The 25,156-nt window shown below is 37.6% G+C and overlaps 2 protein-coding genes and 1 non-coding gene across 4 annotated transcripts; all 3 read left to right on the top strand.

Annotated features, from left to right (window-relative positions):
- The first annotated feature begins 827 nt into the window (after positions 1–827).
- Positions 828–10,340, top strand: LOC122088202 (GDP-Man:Man(3)GlcNAc(2)-PP-Dol alpha-1,2-mannosyltransferase). Its single transcript, XM_042657387.1, has 7 exons — positions 828–1,258; positions 5,445–5,731; positions 6,161–6,347; positions 8,084–8,152; positions 8,544–8,737; positions 9,617–9,726; positions 9,877–10,340. Exons 1-7 carry the CDS (start codon positions 935–937, stop codon positions 10,119–10,121), a joined length of 1,416 nt encoding a protein of 471 aa, XP_042513321.1. The 5' UTR covers positions 828–934; the 3' UTR covers positions 10,122–10,340.
- Positions 10,341–13,469: 3,129 nt separating this feature from the next.
- Positions 13,470–23,684, top strand: LOC122090012 (ERBB-3 BINDING PROTEIN 1). 2 transcript variants are annotated; one of them, XM_042659828.1, is made up of 10 exons: positions 13,470–13,630; positions 13,747–13,867; positions 14,073–14,157; positions 14,297–14,446; positions 14,537–14,690; positions 21,339–21,554; positions 21,643–21,779; positions 21,863–21,954; positions 22,109–22,288; positions 23,316–23,684. In XM_042659828.1, the coding sequence occupies exons 2-10, from the start codon at positions 13,774–13,776 to the stop codon at positions 23,396–23,398; spliced, it is 1,191 nt and encodes a 396-aa protein (XP_042515762.1). In that variant the 5' UTR covers positions 13,470–13,630; positions 13,747–13,773; the 3' UTR covers positions 23,399–23,684. The 2 variants fall into 2 exon arrangements, with proteins under 2 accessions (XP_042515762.1, XP_042515763.1); XM_042659829.1 differs by having other exon boundaries at positions 13,470–13,626.
- LOC122090321 lies at positions 22,967–23,108 on the top strand. The gene has a single exon (XR_006143558.1). It is a non-coding gene; the product is annotated as a small nucleolar RNA snoR77 (small nucleolar RNA).
- Positions 23,685–25,156: the final 1,472 nt, after the last annotated feature.

Below are 25,156 nucleotides of genomic sequence, written 5' to 3' on the forward strand. Positions count from 1 at the left end.
TGTAAGGAAAAGATAATTAATAGTGAAACCAATGGATAATTAATTACTAAGAATATATCACAAAATGAGCTTTACTATCGAATCATTCGCTCTACCGAAAAAATACTTATCAAATCATTCATTTAACTATACAACTAATTTTGAATAATGAACGAGGAGATCAATGAAGTATTATTACAATTTACAAATCAATTTTTCTATTTATAATTTCATATTCATTGATTTGTAACTATTCCCTTTGCAACAAAAAATACTCAGTAAATTATAAAAAATGAATACTCAAAGAACTTTTATTTATTAGGTTGTGTTTGGTTGGATAAGAAAAAAAAATCTTGAATAGTACGAAAAAGGAAATAAGATGTTTAGTTGCCAAAAGAAAAGAAACCAAATCAACTAAACAAAAACGTTCCCTCAACTCATCACCGTTCGAGTCAGCTGATTGTGGGTTTAAGTCTTGACATACCCATTATCGCCCATTGATCCTGCAGAAGCAGGGCTTGTCCCAGGGGCTATGATCATTATTATGACGCACCTTTTTTTTGTTACCAAAAAAAAAAAACCAAAAACGTCTTATAGATTACCAATCAAGTGGATATTTGCAAATCCCTCATCTCATTGGGGGCGGAAAACAAATCAGCATCTTGATGTGATATAGCCCTTTCTATTTTAGTTGTGAAAGATCAGCGAGGTCGAGCCGAACCGTCCAATGATGTGTCCCAACCAAACACAGCCTCGGCTAGATCTAGATCGGCCGGTCACCGAGTGAGTGGAGTTCCGAGTTCCAAAACTGTGTGAAAATTATTATTATTATTATTTTTTTTTTTTGGCAAACAGGGAAGCAAACTAATAAGAAAGTGAAAGAGAAACTCAATGAAGACGATCGTGGAAATATATCTGATCCAAATTCAAGATTTTCTGACCCTCCTTGTATTCTATGAAGAAATATTTGAGCAAGTTGATGGCTTTCGGGGTTGCTGTGTTGTGTTGGCTATTGTTTTATGTCCTTGCTCTGGGATTTCTTTTGCCTTTTGTGATCAATGGGAGAAAGAACAGAAAAAGAGCCGTGGGTTTTTTCCACCCATACACAAACGATGGTGGAGGTGGAGAGCGGGTTCTATGGTGTGCAGTAAAAGCCATCCAAGAGGAGTATCCTAATCTTGACTGTGTCATCTATACCGGAGATTCTGATGCTTCTCCGGAAAGCTTGATGGACCGAGCGACCAATCGATTTGGGGTCAAACTTCTTTTCCCACCTCAGGTAGCCCTGGCAAGATCGTAGATGTCTTTCGTTTCACTTTATTGAAATTTATGGTTTCAAATGTCAACCCTTTCTGATCAGAAGACGCCTCATATTGTTTTGTCTAGCTTAATTTATGATCATGTGTACGAAGGTGAAAATTCAGCTAAATTTCGTTTGGTCTACTGTTATAGGTGAGATACTAATAGTTCACATTCTCTGTCAATTGGGTTTTTAGAAGTAAAACTTAATAGGTTCCTAATAATCCAGCTACCAACTTTGCCTTTCTTTCACCCCCACCCCACCCAAAAAAAAAGGGGGGGTAGAGAGAAGAGAGGCCTTAATGATAAAATCTGTAATCAATGCTCATAATGAGATCTATACATTGTAGTGAAAAAATTGGAGTTAGTATTTCTGCAAAAATTTAAGAAATAAAAATTAATGTTATCATAGAAAGGAGGAGAAATGTGAGTGAATATTTGTGGCTCTTGATTCTCTTTGTATTAGATCTCTTTGGTAATTGTGCAGAAAACCCTAATTTTAAATGACAATCGAACTTAAAAATATCAAATTTGGGATTCGGCCCAAGCTAGGGATTCATATCATGAATAGCCATCTTGGAGAAAATAAAGGTAGATCAACTAAAACCAAGAATGATATTGAATAAGCAAAAGATAGGTAGAAGTTAATTTTACAAACCATTGTCTCTTTTCCTTTCCCCCTCCTTTTTCGGCTGGCCTGACAGTTCAGCAAAGGGGGAGTTAGAAGAATTTGAGAGAAAAGTGAAGATTTTGATATTTTGGAGCTGATAGAATGTTAAAGAGATGATTTAGATTATACATATTTGTGGTTAAAGGGATGAAGTTTGATTGTTAAATTGTAGATTGAGGGGAGGATTTCCTCCAAAAATCTCAAAACCTAGCAAGAAGTATCGCTCAAACTGTTAGATATTATGTTTATAGCAGACTCCACTATGCCTTAACCTCAAATTAGTTGGTTATAGCAGAAGCCTGCAAAATTTGGTACTGCTTTTATCTATAACAAAAAAATGTACTGTTTCCTATGGATTTATCACATCTTTGCCATGCCTGATTACTCACCCTTGTACAACACCACAATCTTCTTCACCTTATCGTCATTCTTGTTCTTAGGTGAGTCATTACCCGGTTGGAATAAAGCCAATAAATCTTCCTCATAAAGGAATTGTGGTTATTTTCCACACATCCTCATGTCTATATAAGCATTTCTTGTTCCCTACTAAAAGAATGGCAGCTGTGGCAATGCAGGAGAATTGAGAAACCAGATGTATGGGCCCTAAAGGTTGGTTTTCAAATCTGTAAGACAACAGTAACAGAGAAGTGAAAATAGAATAGGATTTAATTAGTCAGTCTGAGATATATGTGCATAATCCTTTATTTGATTTCAGAGGTAGAGAATGAAATTAGAAACTAAAGCAAATGTTGTTAATAAAGCTTGCTGGACAGTTGGGGTATTTCATAAGTGTTCAACTTTTTTTGTATTCCTAGTTCTGCAAATCAGGGTTTTCCATGGTTAGGTAGAGATGATGATAAATAAAGAGAATTGAGTTGGAACAATCCTTCCTATGTTCATGACTTCATGTAGATGCTCTTCATAATGAAACCCATTTTTAGGACTGTTCTGCGTATTATAAGCTTCAGGTTTATTTAGATCCTTATGATTAGAAATCAGAGTTTATCATATGTTTAAACAATAATTTTAGAGATTGTCATTAGAGGTAGTATTTTATCATCGCTAGATGTTTTTAGGTATTTATTTTATAACTAGGAATTTGGTACGCCTAACTTTTTGCTTTTTAGTTGTCTGACTTGTAAAAGGTAGGTTTCCTGAAAATGTGGTATGATTTTAAGAAAGAAAGTAATGTGGAGCTTTAAAATTCTAGTGATTGAGAAATGGTATTCTAGCTGTGAAAAATGTGCACCTCAAAAGGGGGTTGGGGGAAGGGGAGCAGTTCATACTTTTATATGGTAGGCAAAAAGGTTTTCTGGGACTAATGTTTACAGAATGGTTTCCAATATCTTCAACTATTTCTGCCACATGAAGTAATGAATTGATCATTTATAAACTGTTGGATATAGATGTCGAATCCTCAAGATTTGCTATATATCAAATTTAGTGGCCCATCACACCCGTGCAGCCCACCATGTAAAGGACTTTACCCTTCTTGCTTCAACGTTTGTACGACAACAAAAAAACTCAGCCTTATCCCAACTAATTGGGGTCAGCTGCATGGATCCAAGCAAAGTTAAATATTAAAAATAATAGTGAAAAAAAGAACACACAAAAACAATAACAACTCAGCAATATCCCCCCTAAATAAGGTCTGCTACTGGATCCTTGCCTTCCATACAGCTCTATGTTGAGGTCATACTTAAGTCAATACCTAAACTATGCCCGTCTTTCCTCACTATTTCTCCTAGGGTCATTTAGGCCTGCCCCTAGCTCTTTTTAGTTCTCTCAATTTGAACCAGATAACTACTCTGTACTGGTGCATCTCAAGTCCTCCGTTGAACATGGCTATGCCACCTCAAATAGCTTTCTTGGAGCTTATCATGTATCGGGACAACTCCCAAAACAGTTCTAATATGGTTATTACTCTATCTTTCTTAGTTTTGCCACACATCCATCTCAACATCCTCATCTTTGGCTACACTTAATTTGTCTATATGACGTTTCTTAATTGCCCAACATTCCGCCATTATAGCTTGTCGTTAACTGTCCTATAGAATTTTCCTTTAAACTTTAAAGGAATATGTTGATCACACAGACCACTCTAGAAGCACCTCTCCATTTCATTGATTCCACTTTAATTCTATGTGACACATCATCCTCTATATCATCTTTTTATTTATTTACATGCATGATTAACTCTATAGGGACTCTATCATATGCTTTTTCTAAATCGATAAAGACCATATGGAGATCTTTCTTGCAAACTCTAAATCTTTTCAGAAGCCTCTTAAGTAAGTAAATAACTTCTGTCGTGGATTTACCTGGCAGGAAACCAAATTGATTCTCTGAGATAGTAGTTTCTCTTCTTAGGTGGGCTTCAAAACCTTGTCCCAAAATTTCATAGTATGACTCATTAGCTCTGTGCCTCTATAGTTATTGCAACACTAAATATCACAGTTATGCTTGTAGATTGGTACTACAATGCTTTTCCTTCATTCATCTGGCATTTCCTTATGCTCACAATCTTTTTAAACAATTTGGTTTGCCAGAATACACCACATAATCCTAAGCTCTTCCACACTTCTATTGGGACCTCATCTAGGCTTGGTGTTTTGTCTACCTTCATTTTTCTTAAGGATTCTTTAACTTTAGGCACCCAAACCTTTCATATATATTTATAGCATGTGGTGTCTTGATGAGTAATGCAATCTTCTTGGCCACTCTTATTTGAATTGTCTTTATTTAGTAGGCCGTACAATACTCTTCATAATGTCCTCATCCCTTACTAGCACTCTACCATCATCACTTTTAATACATCTTACATGGTTGAAATCTCTATTCTTCCTATCCCTCATTTTAGCTATCTTATAGATAACTTTTTCTCATTCCTTTGTGCTCAGATGGTTATAGAAATCTTTATACTTCTTTTCCATGCTTTCCCACAGTCTTCTTAGCTTCATTTCTCACAGACTGATACCTTTTTAGATCTTCTACATCTTTAGTCATTTGCCAAGTCTTAAGGCTAGCTTTCTAGTTTTAATGGCTGCTTAAACATCATCATCCCACCACCAAGTCTCCCTAGTGGGATGACCTTTTCCTTTCGATTCACCACCAAATCTTCAACATTCGTAATTCTTGAAAAAAGAAATTGAGGAAAAATCATTCTGACATGAGTTGGATTGGACCACAAATCAACATATGACTTAATTATACATGGACAGCATGTCCAAAAAGTTTGAACTGTAACCAAAAATCCCCATGGTAGATATAGTGGAATAGATTTTTTCATTGTTTGTGCTGGAAACCCACCCTCGTATTCTTAGGAGTATTGGCATGGCTTAAAGTATGTTTCAGTCTTTGTTATTTGGGTTGCTATACTCATTAATCACTTGCACAAATTGTTTGTTACTGCTTAGCCCAAATATGATTCTATTCTGTTTTCTTCTTTTAATCTTTTACCATCTCACTTTATCTATATGCAATTGCTAATGGTCAGGTGGTGCATTTGCATAGGAGGAAGTGGATTGAGGAAGGTACCTACCCGCACTTCACCATGATTGGGCAAAGTTTTGGTTCAATTTATCTATCATGGGAGGCTCTGAGTAAATTTACGCCTATGTTTTACTTGGACACTTGTGGATACGCATTTACATATCCACTTGCCCGGATGTTTGGGTGCAAAGTTGTTAGCTATACGCATTACCCGACAATCAGCTCAGACATGGTTTCTCGTGTACGGGAACGGAGTTCAATGTATAATAACAATTCTTTGATTGCACAGAGGTATTGCTACTTCACAATATGAGTCATTTTCTCTCATTTGATGCTTTTTCTGTGAGTAGTTTAGAGGTTTCTGAGTCAAGGTGGTAAAATGGGTTGAAAACTAGTGGCTTCTATGTTTATGGGTTCCAGCATTCTTATTTTTGACCAGTTACTTCAATTTTTAGCATGGTCTATCTCCCGTGGGCAACAGGGGTACAAGTATTATATTTTGAAAGAGTTTTCATGGTATCTGCAATGATTCTATAGATATTTATGGTTATTTATGGTTTTACCAGTGGCAAGTTGCTGGTACAATTTTGCATGTAATTCATTCAGTACAGCTATTTGTGTCAAGTTCCTGAATAGATGATTGTATCTTGGATAAATACGTGCTTCACTATGTCTGTTTCATTCTGATGTTGCTTCTAAAGAGTTCTTCTCTTGTGACAGCATTTGGCTTTCTCGATGCAAGGTCATCTATTACACATTTTTCAGCTGCATGTACGGGATTGTGGGTTCGCATGCACAACTTGCAATGGTCAACTCGTCGTGGACACTATCACATATAGAGAAACTGTGGAGAATTTCTAACCATATTAAGAGAGTTTACCCTCCATGTGATACTTCAGGTCTTCAGGTTTGTTTAGGTTAATTTCTTTTGTTCAGAAAATGTCATGGCCCTTGTTATCATATTTCACTCTGGAATTAATACATCAGTTGGAAAATTTTCAAATTTCATAGATATTTCTGTCTGCTGAAGTAGTTCTTTCCTTATTCCCTGTTAAAATCGAAGTTAAAAAGTTCTTCTGAAAGAGATTTTTGTCTTTCTTAGTGGTAATCTTGAACTCACAAATAATTCAAGAGGATGGTTGATAGGAGAAGTGATGGCCCTTTTTGTTTCCCTTCCATTCCAATGTAAGGAGCCTCTTTTGCAGAAATTTTGTTTTCACCACTGGAATCTGTATTCCCATTTGTTGGAAGCCTCTTGATACAGGAGCATCCTCCAAGGTTCTCCACATGTGTTTCCACATAAGGCCTTTGCCAGCAGCCAAACAGATACCATCCAGCAAAGAAGGGGGAAAGACGTGCAAGCTTAGGCATTATTAGTTATTAGAGTCATTATTTTATTATTTGTCATCGGAATAGCCTGGGTTGGATCTTAAGTTATGGGCTAATTTCTCTATCATTGGGCTTCTCTAATTCTGACCCCATCTAGTTGAGAAAAGGCATGGTTTGAGTTGAGTTTAGTTGAGTAGACTGGGGCTTTAGGTTGTTTTTACCTTGGTAATGAGACCCTTCTGCGGATCCGTGTTGATGATCTTGGTTTTTCATTTTAATGTGTTAGTAAAACGTAGCAGAATGGGTTCCCTCAGGGTAGTGCTTTTTAAGGTTGTGTTTGGTATGGATGTCCAATTCTTAGGAATGCAATCCCATTCATATAATGTGGGATCATGTTCAACATGTAATAGGAAATGCAGCATTTCCCAATTTGTAGGGAATGCAGGCAAGCCTATAGTGGCTTGCAGCCAACCTGGCTTATTTTTCCCTTATCAGCCTTAAACAAATACGTTGACCATTGGTTTCAGCTTCAGCTAGTGGGATTTTATTTTTTTGGTGTGGTCAGGAAACCCAAGGGTTGTGCTAGATTGAAATAATTTCTTTTTCCCAGTGGAAAACAGTTTACCATTAATGTCATTACATTCGGATTTTTTTTTTCTGCACCTTTTTCTTAGCTTATCATAGCAGATTCCATGCACACACAAACCACTGAGTGGCTGTTGAGAGAAGTGGATGGTAACCAAAGTGGTGCCAGTGAAAAAGGGGAAAATGTCTCTTGTTGGGGCCAATGGGGTCTTATTTTTTCATCATGAATTGACTAAAGTTCTCTTTTTCGGGGGCCAACATCAAAGGTGAAGAGACATTGTGGGAGTTGAGGATCTGCTCTCTCTCTCTTTACCAGAAATGATGAACAGTGGAGTTCTCTTTTTCATCACAAAATGACAAAATGCCCAGAATTTTAAATATGTTGGTTTAAGATTTTTATTGCATTCTTGGAAAGAACAAGATCTTGTTCTGAGCCTGGGCTGAGAGCGGGTTACTGCACTTTTCTGGAATAAGCCTGGTTCGCATTCCAGGTCTCATTCTCTGGAACAAGACTGTATATCAAACACATTCTTGGAATAGACGTAATCTTTTGATGATTTTGGTTGCTCCTCTAGTTTCTGTATAGATGGGTCTCTGGGCCTGTGTCCAGCTCTGCAACCTATTTGCTCTTTATCTAAATTTTACATTATATCCTTTTATCATTCTATTCTCCTCTTTAACTTTCAAGGTAAATTTAAATACTTTTCATGGTCTGTGGTTTATATACAGGTGCTTCCACTGGAAAGGCCTATTGATATCCCAAAAATCATATCTGTAGCCCAATTTCGTCCAGAGAAGGTAGGCACTATTACTAAATGTCACAAGACTTTGTGAATATTTCTTTCACAAGTTTACACTCCTTTGCCACATGGCAAACACAGATGGGTGTAATAGAGGACTTCACAAGCATCTCACTGATCATGTTTCAGCCTGAGACAGGCATGGAAAGTTGTTAAAAAGTGAGTTTAAAGTTTCAGAAAGGCACTTCCCATTCTTTTTTTTGAGCTGCAACTTAACTGGTGAGATTGGTCTTAATTTTCTTGGACCCACCCATTTTGCCATGTGGCAAGCTGTGACAGAAGACAAAGTTCACATTGTGACATTTGACTAGCTCCTTCTACGTAGTCTTGATAAGTATTAGACTTCTAGTTTTCTTTAGTCCCATTGAACTTGGTTTTTGATATCCCAGGCTCACACTCTGCAACTTGAGGCATTCTCTCTTGCCATCAGGAAACTGGATGCAGATTCACCCAGACCAAAGCTCCAATTTGTGGGTAGCTGCAGGAATGAGGCAGATGAAGAAAGATTACAAAAACTTAAAGACAAAGCTATTGAATTGAAGGTGGAGAAGGATGTGGAATTCCACAAGAATTTGATGTATAGGTTTGTTTTCCATCACTTTCTTTTAACATCTATTTAAAGTGAGTTTATAGTTGCATGCATCAGACGTTCAGGATGGATGGTGAACTTCTATACCTGGGAGTGATGAACAAATGAATATACACTTAAGAAATTAGGTTTGACTTCAGCTGCAGGTCAAATATTCGCACCCACCAAAAAATACTTCAACTGGCCACTTGATGGCTTTGAAGTTGGAAGGGATAATCAATACTGGAATCCCACCGGAATTCATCAGCATAAGTATACTCCATAATTATCCGAACTGTAAAAGAATGTTGAACTTTCTAAGCGCAAAAGGTTTGCAATAGATCTTAAATTGGACATGTTCTGTTAAATGTCAATAAAGAACAGTGTAATTTGAGAGAATCAGAACTAATAAAACAGAACCAAAGAGAGTAAGAGCACAGATAGGAGAGGGAGAGGAGAGAACTAAGCCAACGATAGACTATCGTGAATGAGCTCTGTAGTTGGATATGCTTTTCTTGTAAACAAAAAAGGATAAGTACAATCACAATCTGAAAAGGAAATCTAAGCAGAATAGGAAACTTCCTAACAAAACTAACCTTCTTACGTGCTAATCAAAGCCTATCTCATGATAGTGACACTCCCCCTATCGTAAGGCAATACTAATCACCCATGCCAACAGACATTATACTAGCATCCAAACGTATCCATATGCATCTCCTTTTTTTTTTTTTGGGGGGGGGGGGTGAGAGGTGACGTATACGTATATGAAATATTACTCTTCGGGATTCTCTTTGTTCCGGTAATTACCTTACTGAAATAATTTTTCAGAAGTCATTACAATTAGCAATGAATTCAGAAGCTATACTTTATCTATTTCATTTTTGCTATCAACAGGGACTTGGTAAGACTTCTAGGAGGTGCCATTGCAGGAATCCATTCTATGACCGATGAGCACTTTGGCATATGTGTTGTAGAGTACATGGCTGCAGGTGCAATCCCAATAGGTGGGTGTTTATGTGGATTCTTCTGTTAAATCAGCTTCCTTATTCACTCATTGTGTTTTATTTTGCTAAGGAACAATTTAAGAATCATTTTCTACGTCGACAATGTTGTATTGATTCTCTTCCCCCCCTCCCCCCCTCTTCTCTCTGCAGCTCATAATTCAGCAGGGCCAAAAATGGACATCGTTTTAGAGGAAGATGGGAAACAGACAGGATTCCTTGCCCTCAATGCAGAAGAGTATGCAGATGCTATACTACAGCTTCTGAGGATGCCAGAAGCTGAAAGACTTGAGATGGCAGCTGCCACAAGGAAGCGTGCAGCCAGGTTTTCTGAGAAAAGATTTTATGAAGATTTCAAGGCTGCAATCCACCCAATTTTCTCTCAAACATTGAGATAGAGGTGGAAATTTCCGTATAACTATTTTCAAATAAGAGGAGGTCGAAAGTATGCTGTGATTAGTTGATCGCAACTGATCATGCCTGTTGTACAGTTCTTGAAAATTTTGTTCAGAGTTTACTTATGGCTGGAGGCATTGGCATTGGCATTGCATTGGCATTTCTTTGAAGAGATATAATTTTGGAATGAATTTAATTTATTATGTATGTGTAGACCGCAATTTGCGTGTTATGACTAGGTATCAACGGCAAGGTCTTTTCTTAGATGGCCTATCCGTTGAGTAGTAGTTTTTTTTTTTTTTTTTTTTTTTGGGTAATAGGCCTATCCATTAGTTGTGTCATATGAAAGGTTGATGTGGTAATTCCAATATCATTGCATCATCAAGATTCTGTTCTCCCTAAATGAGAAATAAGAAAGGGGGGTGGGGGTTCTCTCAACAAGTGGCATAGGAGAACACACTAATAAGGTTCAATAAACAATATCTCTAAAGATAAAAATCCAAAAAGTAAATAAAAAAAGAAAACAAATCTATTATATGCGAAAGAACATTGTTAGTTTGGCGCAAGAAACTCCATATGTGCAGGCCAATAAGTGCACAAGCGGGAGCATTTTTAGCTCACACAAGGGTGAGGGTAGTGTAATCATTTCATGTCTGTTGTGTCTAGGCATTTATTGTGTCATACTGACAAGGTTCTTTTTCCCTCTATTATAATATAAGAATCGTTTTTCCCCATCTTGAAATATCAACATGTATCCTTCAACAACCGAATGGAAAGATCTTTGATCAATTAAGGTTATAGCTTACACTTACCTAAGGTAAACTTGGCATTGGACCTCATAGCAACAACGCCCATTTTTCTTGCCCATGGTATAAGTCCTTGATGACAGCTGCGCTAGCAGGTACTACGAGCCCTTTATCACACACATCTAACCATAGCTCACATTGTTCATCGGTTCGGTCAAAAAACTTTTATTTGTTGAAGTAGAGTATAGTGCAATTTAGCCACCAAACGAGAAACGTCTCTTCTTTTGTTTCAGTTTATTCACTAATCTGAAACAAAACCATTGTTTTCTTAGGGGGTGACAACGTTCTTGAATTCAATTTATCCGAACCGAATACATAGTAGGGCAACAAAGTCATTTCATATGAATAGAGAAAAGATAGACAGCTTGTATGATGAGCCTTTTCCCAATCACTAATTTGTGAAATCCTATAGAAATTATTACCATTATAAGATCCCTTAAAAAATATCCTCACTTATTTTTTGTACCGCATCCTATTAAATATTTAATTCATTAATTGATTGTTCACCAAATAGTAGGTTTTCTTTTCGATGGACAACAAATAAGTTAAGGGGAAATAATGCTACCCTACATAGTGTTGCGTACATTCAGACTTCGCACATGAGGAAGTAGAATCAGGCTATCAAAAGATGGGATACACAACACTATTAAAATAGGGGCAGCCAGTTCAACCCCTGATTAGGTGGGCCTAAGCAGAGCCCAGCCGCCCAACCCAACATCAAAAGCTCATTCAAGTTGGCCTGGGCTTAGCATTGAATGTTAAAACCCAATCAGATCCAATATATAATGGGTAATTTAAAACGCCACCCCCTAAAGAGTGCCACTATTATAAGAACACCCCCTCTATTTCACCAAATTAGACTCAGACCCCCCTACTGTCAGTCATCGTTAAGGAATATACCTTATATGCTGATGTCAACTACTATATTTTATTTTAAATACCAAAATGCCCTTACTAAATGTGAAGTAACTAAAATACCCATGTAACACGTCTCATCCCAAATCGACCAAATCGAGACTTAATTTACATTTCTCCCAAATTTATCACCGGCAATCGTTCAAAGCACCGAAGATCACGGTGGCAGTGGCATCGGTGACGGACGGCAACAACCAGCAGCGAATCTCAACCGTAACCCCTTGCGTTTCTTCCCTGTAGGTGAAACCCCTCATCATGCTCTCATTCCCAGTCTATGCCGTGGCCGAAATCATAGAAGAAGAGCAGGATTCAATCTCGTCGGAAAGTTTTCTGTCTCCGACGGTGCAAGATTTATTAACAGTGGCAAGTTCTTTGTCACCGACAATGAAAAATTTTATAATGTCGTCAAGTTCACCAGTATCGATAATGTAGGATTTAACAACACCGGCAAGTTTCCAAGCTCCAGTGAACGTGAGTTCAATATTCATAAAAGCACGGGAAACACCATGCTCATCGCAGGCACAAGAAATGGCAGGGGAAGAAAGTAAGGAACGAGGACTCAGATTGGGGCGTCAGTAATTCTTCCTTATTATACGCCTCTGTTTGATGTTTGATCTTACGCCGGTGACTTTCAGTTTCATTTCGAACCAATTGATTCAATTTTCGGTTAAAGATCCATTTTTCTTTTCCTATACTTGCGGTATATCCATGTTTGTGAATTTAAAGAGGTAAAATTTCAACTAATTCAATACAATTCAGATATTGAATAGGTTATTTCGCTCAAAATCAAGAGTGGCTTTAAAGTGGTAAAATTTCGACTACTTCAAAACTTTATCACAAAAAGCATAGTTCACCAATTTTTATTTTGGTGCTTTCTCTAGATTATGTTGGCAATATCGAAGTCGTGTCGCCATTCGGTGGTAAAGTTGAGATGAGCATGGCCATGTGTGATGCCAAGACGCTTTATGAAGCAATGGAGAGTGGTGAATCCCTTGATTAGAAGACTATGATATCCCTTCCAAGCCATCGGAAAAGACTTTTCAGTTATTAAATGCATCCAATATCCTGTCAAGCACTTCGTAAAGCAACTACGAAGAACATTGCAGAATGGTGATCCAAAGAGGTTCGTATTCAAATAGTCATTAAGCATATCCTGGAGTGGAATTACTACCAAGGGGAAGGTGGTGGGGTTGGCGGTGACAGTGGTGGTGGAGGTGCAGTGGTTTTGCCGATGGCAAGCCAACATTGGTGAGTATAGGTAGGGGTAAAGAGGACTTGGGTAGTGAATAGGGTATAACGGTCATTTTAACTCTTCATTTAACAGTGATTGACAGTAGGGGGTCTGAGTCTAATTTGGTGAAACAGAGAGGATGGTCTTATAATTGTGACATTCTCCAGGGGGTGACGCTGTAAATTACCCATATATAATTTACATATTATCAAGGGAAATTGTTACAACAAGATTAGCTTAACCCTAACAACAGCATTATTAGCATTAATCTACAATCTTAAGTCCTAATTCCAAACTGCCCTAATTACATTTACAGCACAAGATTTCTTACGGGTATGGTGGTGGTTTCGACCCGGTAATAGAAGATTGCCATTCGTAACGTTACTAATGCTGCTCTATAAATCACAACATGTTGCCCTAGAAGTAGAAGCAATCCGCTATCATCCAGACCTGGAGAAAGCTTCGCTTCTCTTCACTGTCGCCACTTACTAAAACCCTTTTCCTCTTTACATTTCCATCTACTTATCGATCGCCTAAAGTGTTAGCAGAATCTCTGTAGGTTTGATCTTGTAACTTGTGTTAATTTCCATTTGGAGTACCTTAGCTCTTTCCTGTTCCGTTACTGATCTAGTGGAATTTTATAGTTTTTGATTCATTTCGATTTATTTGACGCAGTCAGAGGAGATTTAGTGCTTAGTTAAGATGTCTGACGAAGAAACGAAGGAGGAGAAGGAGCTAGATCTCAGTTCTCCTGAAGTTGTTACCAAATATAAGAGTGCTGCTGAGATCGTCAATAGTTAGCATCTCTCTCTATCTTCTTTGTTAACTTGATGTTTTAGGTTTTGTGATTGATAGATTTAGAAGTAACGACTATTAGATAATTTGTGTAGCATGTTATTAAATTTTTTATCTCTAATCAGTTATTATTTTCATCTTTTTTAATTGGTGCATCGTTCATTGGATTTAGTGCTTGACGAATTTTAGAAATGTAAAACTTGCAGAGGCGTTGCAGTTAGTATTGTCGGAATGCAAACCAAACGTTAAGGTCGTAGATGTATGTGAGAAGGGCGACGCCTTTATCAGAGAGTAAGATTTCTAATCTAACCCCTTTTCGTTGCCTGTTCATGGTTAAGTTTGTATTTTTTCATAGTTGTATTGTTTATTGTTACTTGTGGTTATACTGAAGAGGTTCAATGATACTGAGCGGTTGACGGTGCCCATACAGGCAATCCGGAAATATGTACAAGAACGTGAAGAAGAAGATCGAGAGGGGTGTTGCCTTCCCGACATGCATCTCCATTAACAACACAGTTTGTCATTTCTCCCCTCTCGCCAGTGATGAGACGGTTCTGCAAGAAGGTGATATGTTGAAGATGTAAGTTTTTTTCCGCATTCTGTTGTATGTTAGCGTTGTCTAATTTATTGAGAATGGAAAGTAGATGAAGCATTTTTTGGTTTATTGCAGTGATATGGGATGTCACATAGATGGGTTTATTGCTATAGTTGCTCACACTCATGTCCTACAAGAAGGGCCAGTGACTGGGAGGGCAGGGGATGTCATTGCAGCTGCCAATACTGCTGCTGAAGTTGCTCTACGGCTTGTGAGACCAGGAAAAAACGTAAGAACTGATTCATGTTTGGAGAGCAAGTTTAGTTTTATTTGTTTATTTATCCATTTATTCTTTGCCCCAGGTGCTTTATTGGGTTAAATATTTTCTTAATGATAAGAATGTTCTGTTTGCACCTTATAGATATGCCAGTAACCCACTAGAGCTTCATAATCTGAGCTTTAATATGAAATGAAAAAAAAATTGGCTGGTTATCTATGAAATAGCATTAAAGGAGCTTTAACCTAATAAATAGGTTAACTGCATATTTTCTCTGTTTTGCTTAGGTTGTTTAACTGTGTGTTGTCTCTGTGTTGTTATCTCTGCTGTTTCAGAATTTTCCCCTGCCTTGCTAATGATGTGACATTGGGCTTTGAACCCTTAAGTACCCTTCACAGCTGTCGGTTTTAGGAATATATATTGGTTATTGTTTTCTGTTCTTGATTCAATGCCTGTGTAGAGCTTTTTCATGGTTTCCCTTGTAGAGGAATAATCAAGCTACTCTCTTCCATTGCCATGGCATAAAGTGGTTTAAGAAGTATAGTTTCTCAGTGAAAACTAGTTTTTATCACGACATTGTTGTGCTTGATTTTGTGGATTTACGTGAGTCTCATGACAAGTTAATATCAATCTTTTTGGTTCTGTTAATCTCAACATTTTTGGTTTCTTTGTTCATCAGTTCGCAATGTCTTTCACAATTTGCAGAACATCATTGATGATAACAATTAATGAGAGCTGAACAGATTATTGGATGGCTCTTTAATGAATACAAATTGCCACTGGGCGGCTTAATTATCAAATTTGCTGTAAATCCAATAATTTCATTTTGTTCATTTCAGATTAGAAAATGACTGATTTGGTCGAGCAAAGTTGGGGACCTCAGTAATTACAGGGGCATCTTGTCCTCTGCCTTTTACTCTCTAGCTTTTATATTATAGGATTTTTTAAGGACATGATTTGTCTAAGTGACGAAAACTGATTAAAAGCTATGGGAGCAAGCTCTAAAGCATGCCCCAAATGAGGCTCTAGTCATAGTTACACCGATAGGCTGTCATGTTCCTTTGTCATTTTTTGTTTCGATTTTTTTTTCTTCTTCTAGTTCTCATCTTCAAGGTGCCATTTCTCCTTTATTTTTTGTATTGTCCTTCTTCTCATCATCTTTCTCTAATACACTGAATATCAATCTCATTAATTGGAGATATTGTTTCTAGCCTTCAAATCTGACTTCTGAATTCTGTCCGCATCGTAGTTAACGCTATTTCTGAAATTGGATCATCAATATCTACCTTATTTTTCTCAGTTCTTGAAGTTGTCTTGAAATATAAGCAGCCTAGAAATCATCTATCAGATCTGCTCAGATTTTCAATTTTTTAGTTCAATTGATAGGCCTGACGAAGCTGTTTGCTAGACCAGAACTTACTATTCTGACCTAAGATATCTGAATTCTCTCCCGTCATTCTTTTAATATGTCAAAATATGTGTCTATCAATTCTAAATAGATCCTGGTTATAATTGTATTTCTTGCTTCTAGATATATTCCAGAACCTGAAACTACTTCAGGGAAGTTTAAGTTAATTTTACAGTTTTCCTTTTTCTTTCCTAATCCACTCCCCCCCAGAAAATTAAAGAGAGTTTAGGCACTGTTTTGTCCAGTTAGGAAATGCATGTTTCAGACATGCTTCTTTCCACGAGTCAGGTTATCATTCTCTCCCCCGCCCTCCTGGCCCCCCAAGAAAATAAAAATTAGGCTTACAGTTTAATTTTTTTTTTTTTTTTGCTGTTAAAAAGTGATTTGTGTCCATTTATGGTCCTTTCCATGGTAGTTGTACAATTTACTAAGGGCATTTAGTTTTAATTGTTGAGTTGCACCATTGTTTTAAATTATTCATGTTAGGGTCGAGTCTTGGTAGGTGATATATAGAATAGAAAAATGGAAGGTGTTTTTAGTTGTGTTGTGTCTTGCTTGCAATTTAATCTGATGTGGTACCACTGGTATGATTTTGTTGTTTATACATCTTAGTTTTTACATATGCACTAATTTCTCAGATTTGTCACTTGTTTTTCTTTGCACTGACCACACATACAATTTGACAAAAATTTATATATTTCCGGTTTTTTCTTTTCTCAAACTGAGAGGATTTGCCAGCATTATCATATGTGATTGATGGCCCTTATGATGAGTACTTGTTCTAAGCCATGGGTCACACCCAAGTGAAGCTTTTGTCATAGTTACTCTGATTGGGGAATGGCTCTTTCAATTTTTATTTTTTATTTTTAATTAGTGATGGTTTTCATCTATGTTCTAGTTTTGTACTCGAAAGTGTTTGATAGTTCACATTATTTTATAATAGAAAGTAATGACATTTGGAGTAAAAATAATTTTTAAAGTGCAATTTCTTGCAAGTTGGAAAAGGCAACTTTGCCAAGGTGATCAACTGTGAATTGGTTACCTCTTTTTCCCTGTTGCCTATATTGTGCTTGGCTACAGTTTGGTTCGTTACTTTTTGGGTCAATCCGGCTCGGTTGATTGATACATGTAGCCCCTACTCAGCCAATATTTCCTTTCCTTTACCTAATCAAGGCATTGCTTCACATGTTAATATGGGTACTTATTTTTCATGTAGTGTTCTCCCCTTGTTTGGATGGGTGAAAATTGTGAAAACTGTAATAGATGGATGTTGTCTAGTCTTTATTTTTTAATTTTTTTAAAAGGAAATTCTCTCGCACCCCTGTTTCGTAGGGGTATACAGAATCGTGATAGACCAAAAAATTTGTCTTCTGAATGCTCTACTGATTTCTTTAGTGGACATGATTTCTCTAAATGATGAAGACTTTAAAAATGCTATGGAGAAATCTCCAATGAAGCTTCATTTGTCATAGTTACACTGATAGAGCATCATGTACCTCTACATCTCAATTTTATACGAGACATTCAACTGTTATCTTTTTCCCTTGTTTTGTGTTATTTGTCAAGAATAAAACTCTTGAGTGGCTGGCTCTAGTTGGTACTATGACATTGTGTTTCTGGTATTCATATTCTTTGAGTTGCTGGCTTTAGTTGGTCCTTGATTATATTAAGTTCCTGATTTCTTATTCTTTCCATGGATTATGTTGAGAATTAAGAGTTGAGATAATATCTCTCTTTAGCACAAAGCAGTGGAAGGCGTCATGTTTTCTGAGGCTCTAGTTGGTCCTACTATTCAGAGATTTTTTTTTTCGGTGGGTGGGGGGTTCAGTTGTAGTAAGTGATGTTTTTGTGGTGAGAATGTGTGTGTGTGTATATGCAAGTAGATGGGATATCCTAGATAATGAATATACCGAGGAGCTGTCGACCGACATCCAAGTGTGGCTTTTACCTTAGTTACTCGGATAGGAACGAGTTGTGCAGCTTGTTCCTTCACAGATTTTTAGTATGAGAAACCTGAGTGGCTAAATGCAGGGTAAGGTTGGTAAGGGGGGGAGGTTCAGTTGTAATTAGTGATGTTTTTGTGGTGAGAATGTGTGTGTGTGTGTGTGTGTGTGCATATATATATGCAAGTAGATGGGATGCCCTAGATAATGAATATACCGAGGAGCTGTCGACCGACATCCAAGTGTGGCTTTTACCTTAGTTACTCGGATAGGAACGAGTTGTGCCTTGTGCCTTCACAGATTTTTAGCATGAGAAACCTGAGTGGCTAAATGCAGGGTAAGGTTGTCATACTCTCTGGTTAGAGCTTGCTTCCATTTCCTAGGATGCATGTCTCCATGGTGGATGGATATTTAACAAGAAGCTGCACTTGTCTGTTTCTGTTCTTGAACTGCTAGTGTATTCAAGTAGTCTACTTATGATGGGTCCATATGGAGGAGAAGGTATTTCTCAAGGAGTTCAATTGCATCCCTCTTCTCATGTTTCCTATACTAGGTCTTATCTTGGGTGCATGGTTGATCTACTTCTGTTTCGATTGACACTACTGTTAAACAATGGAAGAGTTGGTTTGGGTTCTGCATAAATGAAGTTGATGCAAAAAAATTTCAGCACAGTCCCCTTTCCTTTTTATGGTTGGGTAATGGGATTGAAACAAAAGTCATGTTGGATATGCTCCAAACAGTGATGGTGATGGTAAAAACAAATAATTGTAAGAGGTTCAGAAGGCATTCTTACACTGGCTTAAAAGAGGCAACTTTGCCGAGGTAATCAATTTATTTTTGGTTTCCTCCTTTCCTTGTTGCCTATAACATATTTGGCTACTATGCTTGGGGTTGATCAATTATCTTGTTGTCAAATCTCACTCATTTGTAGCCAACATGTCCTCTGTCAAAGCATTCTTCTGTTCAGAAGGGTCTTCTATTTCACAACTAAACTTTCTTTTGATGTCTTGCTCTTTTTTGGGATGGGGTTCTTTTAAGATTTTTTTGGAGGGGGTGGTCATAAGGAATTTTTTTGATGAGTCTTCTACAAAGAGATGCCTTAGTGGCTATTTTTGTAACTATTAATGGATTGAAATAAAAATCATTTTGGACATTCTCCATAAACTGTTGATCGTAAAAAACAAATAATGACGAGAAGTAGTTCAGAAGGCATTCTTGCACAGCCTTAAAAGAAGGCAACTTTGCCGAGGTGATCAATTTATTTTTGGTTTCCTCCTTTCCTTGTTGCCTATATCATATTTGGCTACAATGCTTGGGGTTGACCAATTATCTTTTTGTCGATTCTCACTCATTTGTAGCCAACATGTCCTGTCAAAGCAATGTTCTTTCAGTTCAGAAGGGTCTTCTATTTGTCAACTAATATCTCTATTTTGCGGTGTGGGGGGGGGATTTGGTTCTTATAAGAAACTTTTTTGACAGTCTTATACAAGCAATGCCTTAGTGGCTATTTGCGGAACTATTAATGGATTGAAATAAAAATCATGTTGGACATTCTCCATAAACTGTTGATAGTCAAAGCAATGTTCTTTCAGTTCAGAAGGGTCTTCTATTTGTCAACTAATATCTCTACGTTGCGGTGTTGGGGGGGGGGTGTTGGTTCTTATAAGAAATTTTTTTGACAGTCTTATACAAGCGATGCCTTAATGGCTATTTGCGGAACTATTAATGGATTGAAATAAAAATCATGTTGGACATGCTCCATATACTGTTGTTAATAGTGAAAAACAATTAATGACAAGGGAGTTCAGAAGGCATTCTTGCACAGATTTAAAAGAAGGCAACTTTGCCGAGGTGATCAATTTATTTTTGGTTTCCTCCTTTCCTTGTTGCCTATAACATATTCGGCTACAATGCTTGGGGTTGAGCAATTATCTTTTTGTTGATTCTCACTCATTTGTGGCCAACATTTCCTGTCAAAGCATTGTTCCTTCTGTTCAGAAGGGTCTTTTATTCTTCAACAGAATTTTCTTTTAGATATCACATGCTTGATGTCTTGCTTTTTTTGGGGCAGGGGGTTTTCTAAGAATTTTTTTTTTACCAGTTTTGTACAAAGAGGTGCCACAGTGGCTGTTTGGGGAACGAACTACACTATTGAACTGAGTACATTCTGTGTGAGTATTTTAGGCCTGGGAAAAGGCACTTGTGAAATGGTGTGGATCATGTCTTGAGCCAAAATTACTTGCAACATGTTATAATTATCTTCTATTACCTGATGGCAGTTAGATCATGGTTACTCTGATATACTGACAAATTCTATATCCCATGTTTATTCTTGTAATAAAGTCTACATGCTTTGTAAGTAACTATGAGCAAGTTAAACAACTGATCCTATGGTAGATTTGTCCTTGACTTGTGCCTCTAGCATGATGCTCCTGGTTAGTAACCATAATGAGAACAGTTTTCTGACAAGGTGCAGTAGGCCCAGGCAAGACCAGTGTGCATAGCAAATAGTGTCTCCCTCCTGTGAGTAGACTGTTGATAAGGAAGTTGATATTTCCTTTGGCTTATTTTTCTAGGTGGTCATTGTTTCCTTTTTTTGTGGTAGTTCCGTTGGCTTATCCAGTGGGTCTATAACTACTGAGCAAATGTGGAATGAGGGCATCTTTGAAAGGAGAGTTAATTTATGATAAGGGTAGGTTACCTAGAATGGATTGTCTATCCAGAAGTGTTTCCTTATAATGAGATGGTGTTGGTCGAGTAAATGTTTTACTGTCCCAGTGGAGGTGAAAGGCATATAATTATTAATTAAGGTTTCTCTGTCTCAAAATAAGTAATCAAACAGGAAGGTACTCAATCTCATGAGTGGAAGCTGGTTATTGGAACTTCAGCTAGTTGTGAGATGGATCATAAGACACAATTCTTGCTCTTGAGTAATGTCTGGCATAAAGGAACGCTTGCTTTCATTCTCAACCAAGACTTTTTGATCATTTGACTCGTTGAGGTAGATTGCCCAATGTTCACATCTGACAGAGAAGTAATTATTTTCTGAAAGAAATTTTAAGGTTATTGAAACTAAGATAAGCTCATTTCTTGTGGAGTGACTATTTTCCCACGTATTATTGTGTCATTTTCTGCATTGATTGGGTGAATGGGTTTGCTTGTTTGCTATTAGGATTCTTATGCACTATATGAGTTCTTTTAACATTTATTGTTAATATCATTATTACTATAGTTAGTTGTTGTATTGTACCATGACAAATTGCTAAAGCATGAATTTGTCAATTCACTAGTGTTTCCGACTTTGAGCAGAATAAAGATGTTGCAGAAGCTATTCAGAAGGTTGCTGCTGCTTATGACTGCAAGATTGTTGAAGGTGTTCTCAGTCATCAGCTAAAGCAGTTTGTGATCGATGGGAACAAAGTCATATTAAGTATTTCCAGCCCTGATACAAGAGTTGATGATGCTGAATTTGAGGAGAATGAAGTCTATGCAATTGATATAGTGACCAGCACTGGTGAGGGAAAGGTAAGTGAGCTGCTGTTAACCATACAGCAGTCTTGTGCTCTGATGAACTGTAGCTTAATTGTGGTATGATTTCCTTGCCAAATTACAGCCTAAGTTGTTGGATGAGAGGCAAACTACTATTTACAAGAGAGCTGTGGACAAGAATTATCACTTGAAAATGAAATCATCGAGGTTCATCTTTAGTGAAATAAGTCAGAAGTTCCCCATCATGCCCTTTTCAGCAAGGTTTGTGACCTTATCTCCTTTTTTACTTGTAATTTGATGCCTTTTTGTCATAGTAACATAGTATATTTCCTTTTCTCTACTAGGGCTCTAGAAGAGAAGAGAGCCCGGCTAGGATTAGTGGAATGTGTGAACCATGATCTCTTGCAGCCTTATCCTGTTCTTCATGAGAAGCCTGGTAAGCATATTCTGCCACAATAGAAGTCTTAGTAAACTGTCACTCTTGATGTTGATGGTTGATAGTTTTTGGTGTCGGTAGATATCTATATTGCAGCTTGTATGTTCCATCCATATTCAAGTTTTCCTTGAGCAATTTCTATTAATCTTTGCAGGTGATTATGTTGCCCATATAAAATTCACTGTTTTGTTAATGCCAAATGGGTCAGACCGGATCACATCCCATGCGCTGCAGGAGCTACAGCCTGCAAAGACAATTGATGACCCTGAGATTAAGGCCTGGTTAGCTCTTGGTACAAAGACAAAGAAGAAAGGTGGTGGGAAGAAGAAAAAGGGTAAGTTGTCAGGGACCCTTTGAAAGAGTAGGTTTATGTAAGATTTAACCTAATGTATCAATTGTATCAATCTGGAATTCACCTGATTTGATGGACCGGATTTGATTGGTGTGCAGAAATTTGATTGTGAACATAATGTGGTCATTAAGATGTATATTTAGTTGAAAAAATGTCATAAAACCTGAACTGGATTTAACCCCAACAACCCCACCCCCAAACCCACCCACCCCAAAAAAAAAAAGACCAGAAAATACGCAGGGAGTTTAGATATAACTTGTCTGGTTTCCCATTTCATCACAATTTTTTTTTTTGTGAGTGGGGGGTGTCAGGGCAGGGACGAGTGTTAAATTTACTTATTTGTCCAACTGTAATGCCTAGGAATCTTCCCGTTATTGTATTTTTCATGTTCATTGATTAGCCAAGTGGTATGAGCTGGTTCAAGTGTCCAATCATCATTTTTTAAGAGTTTTGAAACATGTGGAGAGATAATCAGTCCGCCCCTTGCAAATGGAAATAGCAAGAGAGGTTTTAATATCCTGCATCTTAACAAATGAAGCCATTTTCTTGAGTTCTTTGCTTTTATCTGCTAGGTAAGGTTGTTTGGTGCAAGTAACTTGGTATTTTCATTCTCTTTTTTTTTTTTTTCCTCGGGATTCCTTACCTATCGAGCAGACAATCAGGCAGCCCCCTTGCAAATGAAAATGACAAGGGAGGTGTTTATCTACTCAAAAATTAATTGACTTTTGCTCTTCAGACTTTGCTGAGTTGGGTATTAATATAATCCCTTCCCTGAAGTTGGTCTAGTAAACTTAAGCACATTTCTGTCATATATCATGTTTTTTTTTTTTTTTTAATTCAAAAACTCTCGTACATTTTTAATTTTTGAATTTAAATAGTTTGCGACGTTGTTCTCTTTTTGGTTAGTATCTTGCACTGGCTGAGCCTGTGAGCTCGCTTCCCTGTGTTATTAGTATCCCACCAGCCATGAAAAATTTTCACGACGAGAATGCACTTCAATGTTTTGCAGGTAAGAAGGGTGACAAAGCAGATGAATCTGGAGAACCAGAGGCCATGGATGCAACGACAAATGGTGGAGCATCTCAAGAATGATTTTCCCTTTTTTCTCCCAATTTTGGTACTCTTTTACTCTCTTTGTATCTGCTTTTGCTGGCTCGGGGAGACCATACAGCTCTGGCTTCTTAATGTATGCATGCGGATATTAATCTGAAGTGGAGAGATGCATGTTTCCCCGTTTCTATACCCTGTTAATTCTTCTCTATTGATTTACAACGAAAAAACAAAGAAATTCAGAGCTATCCATTTTATGATCACTCATTGTAGGCACAATGAAGTTAGAAAGGATATTACCTTAATAGATTGACAATTAGTATGCTTAGTTCTACCCCCTGTCAGAAAGTTGTGTGGCCTTTACTTTGGGGCATCTCAATTATATGGTTAATTATCTATGGTTCACCACCTGGTTGTCAAATCAAAATAAAATCATTATAATGGATATGTTAGCATGTGAGTTAAAAGGTGATGGTGACAACGTAACCATAAATTTTGAGATCAAACTACCATGCCTTGTTTATGGCTTCAAGGCAGTGTCAATAAAATAGACAATTATGTTATTGTCCCTGTTTAGATTCAGAGTTCCTTCCTCACCTTGGTCTAAGTGTCTTATTGTGAAGTCCTCAAAAGTACGATACTGGAAATTCCAGGAATGCATTAGTACCCAAATGAAAAAGAAAGGGAAAATTACAAGATTACTCAAAATCAGGTTTTCATTCACAAAATTTCCCACTTGATGTTTGTGATAACTAAATTGCCCAACTCGAGTTTGGGTATTGCAAAAATACATAAAATAGCCTCTCCCTCTCTCATTTACATTTTTTGACATATGTACCCTAGTTATATCCACCTCCGCTTCTATGATCAACATGTACACCCAGCAGGGATGTTGGTGCCACTACCACTACTATTGATACAACCACGCTGCTGTTACCATTGCCACTATTATCATCACCACCATCAGCCTACCGCACCCCACACGATCCTGCCCTTATTACTCTCCTATCCTTCCAACTCTGCCTCTACTCACAGTCGCCCCTCTCCTACCCGTCCCATTGAATTACATACATGGCTGCCTCGTTTGAGCACTATTATCATCACCACCATCAGCCTACCGCACCCCACACGATCCTGCCCTTATTACTCTCCTATCCTTCCAACTCTGCCTCTACTCACAGTCGCCCCTCTCCTACCCGTCCCATTGAATTACATACATGGCTGCCTCGTTTGAGCACTATTATCATCACCACCATCAGCCTACCGCACCCCACACGATCCTGCCCTTATTACTCTCCTATCCTTCCAACTCTGCCTCTACTCACAGTCGCCCCTCTCCTACCCGTCCCATTGAATTACATACATGGCTGCCTCGTTTGAGCTACTCCTGCAAATGATTTTTCTTAGGAAGCAAAGCGACTCTGAAGATCCTTGAGCTCGACTACTAAAGAAGTGACATTTTGCTAAAAGCTCTATTCTTGGAGATCGACATGAGCGGAAATGGAAAAGAAAATGACCTAATAAGTGAACTTGCGGTCAATGATATCAACCAAAGCTCGAACGCTCTTGGCGACCTTCCCCACCTTACAATCCCGCCCCTGTAACTCTGCCATTGTTTATTTTTACAGATTTTGTATGTCAAAAATCTAAGTCCATGTTAATCTTGTTCAGAAATTAGTTAAGTACTACTGTGGGTTCAAAGCTGATAGAAGAATATGAACAAAAAAAAAAAAAAAAAAAAATCAAGGGAGAGAGTGGAAACCTATTTTTCTATCAGCTTTGAACCCACAGTAGTACTTA

This window comes from Macadamia integrifolia, chromosome 9 (assembly GCF_013358625.1).
Source record: "Macadamia integrifolia cultivar HAES 741 chromosome 9, SCU_Mint_v3, whole genome shotgun sequence".
Classification (NCBI taxonomy): domain Eukaryota; kingdom Viridiplantae; phylum Streptophyta; class Magnoliopsida; order Proteales; family Proteaceae; genus Macadamia; species Macadamia integrifolia.

What these genes read in the sequence shown, in the direction of transcription:
- LOC122088202 (XM_042657387.1), top strand. Translation starts at nt 935, where the DNA reads ATGAAGAAATATTTGAGCAAGTTGATGGCTTTCGGGGTTGCTGTGTTG. An exon ending in GTGATACTTCAGGTCTTCAG is followed by an intron (nt 6,348 to 8,083) that starts GTTTGTTTAGGT and finishes GTTTATATACAG; the next exon opens with GTGCTTCCACTGGAAAGGCC. An exon ending in CCCAATTTCGTCCAGAGAAG is followed by an intron (nt 8,153 to 8,543) that starts GTAGGCACTATT and finishes TTGATATCCCAG; the next exon opens with GCTCACACTCTGCAACTTGA.
- LOC122090012 (XM_042659828.1), top strand. Translation starts at nt 13,774, where the DNA reads ATGTCTGACGAAGAAACGAAGGAGGAGAAGGAGCTAGATCTCAGTTCT. An exon ending in ATCATGCCCTTTTCAGCAAG is followed by an intron (nt 21,780 to 21,862) that starts GTTTGTGACCTT and finishes TTTCTCTACTAG; the next exon opens with GGCTCTAGAAGAGAAGAGAG. An exon ending in TGGTGGGAAGAAGAAAAAGG is followed by an intron (nt 22,289 to 23,315) that starts GTAAGTTGTCAG and finishes AATGTTTTGCAG; the next exon opens with GTAAGAAGGGTGACAAAGCA.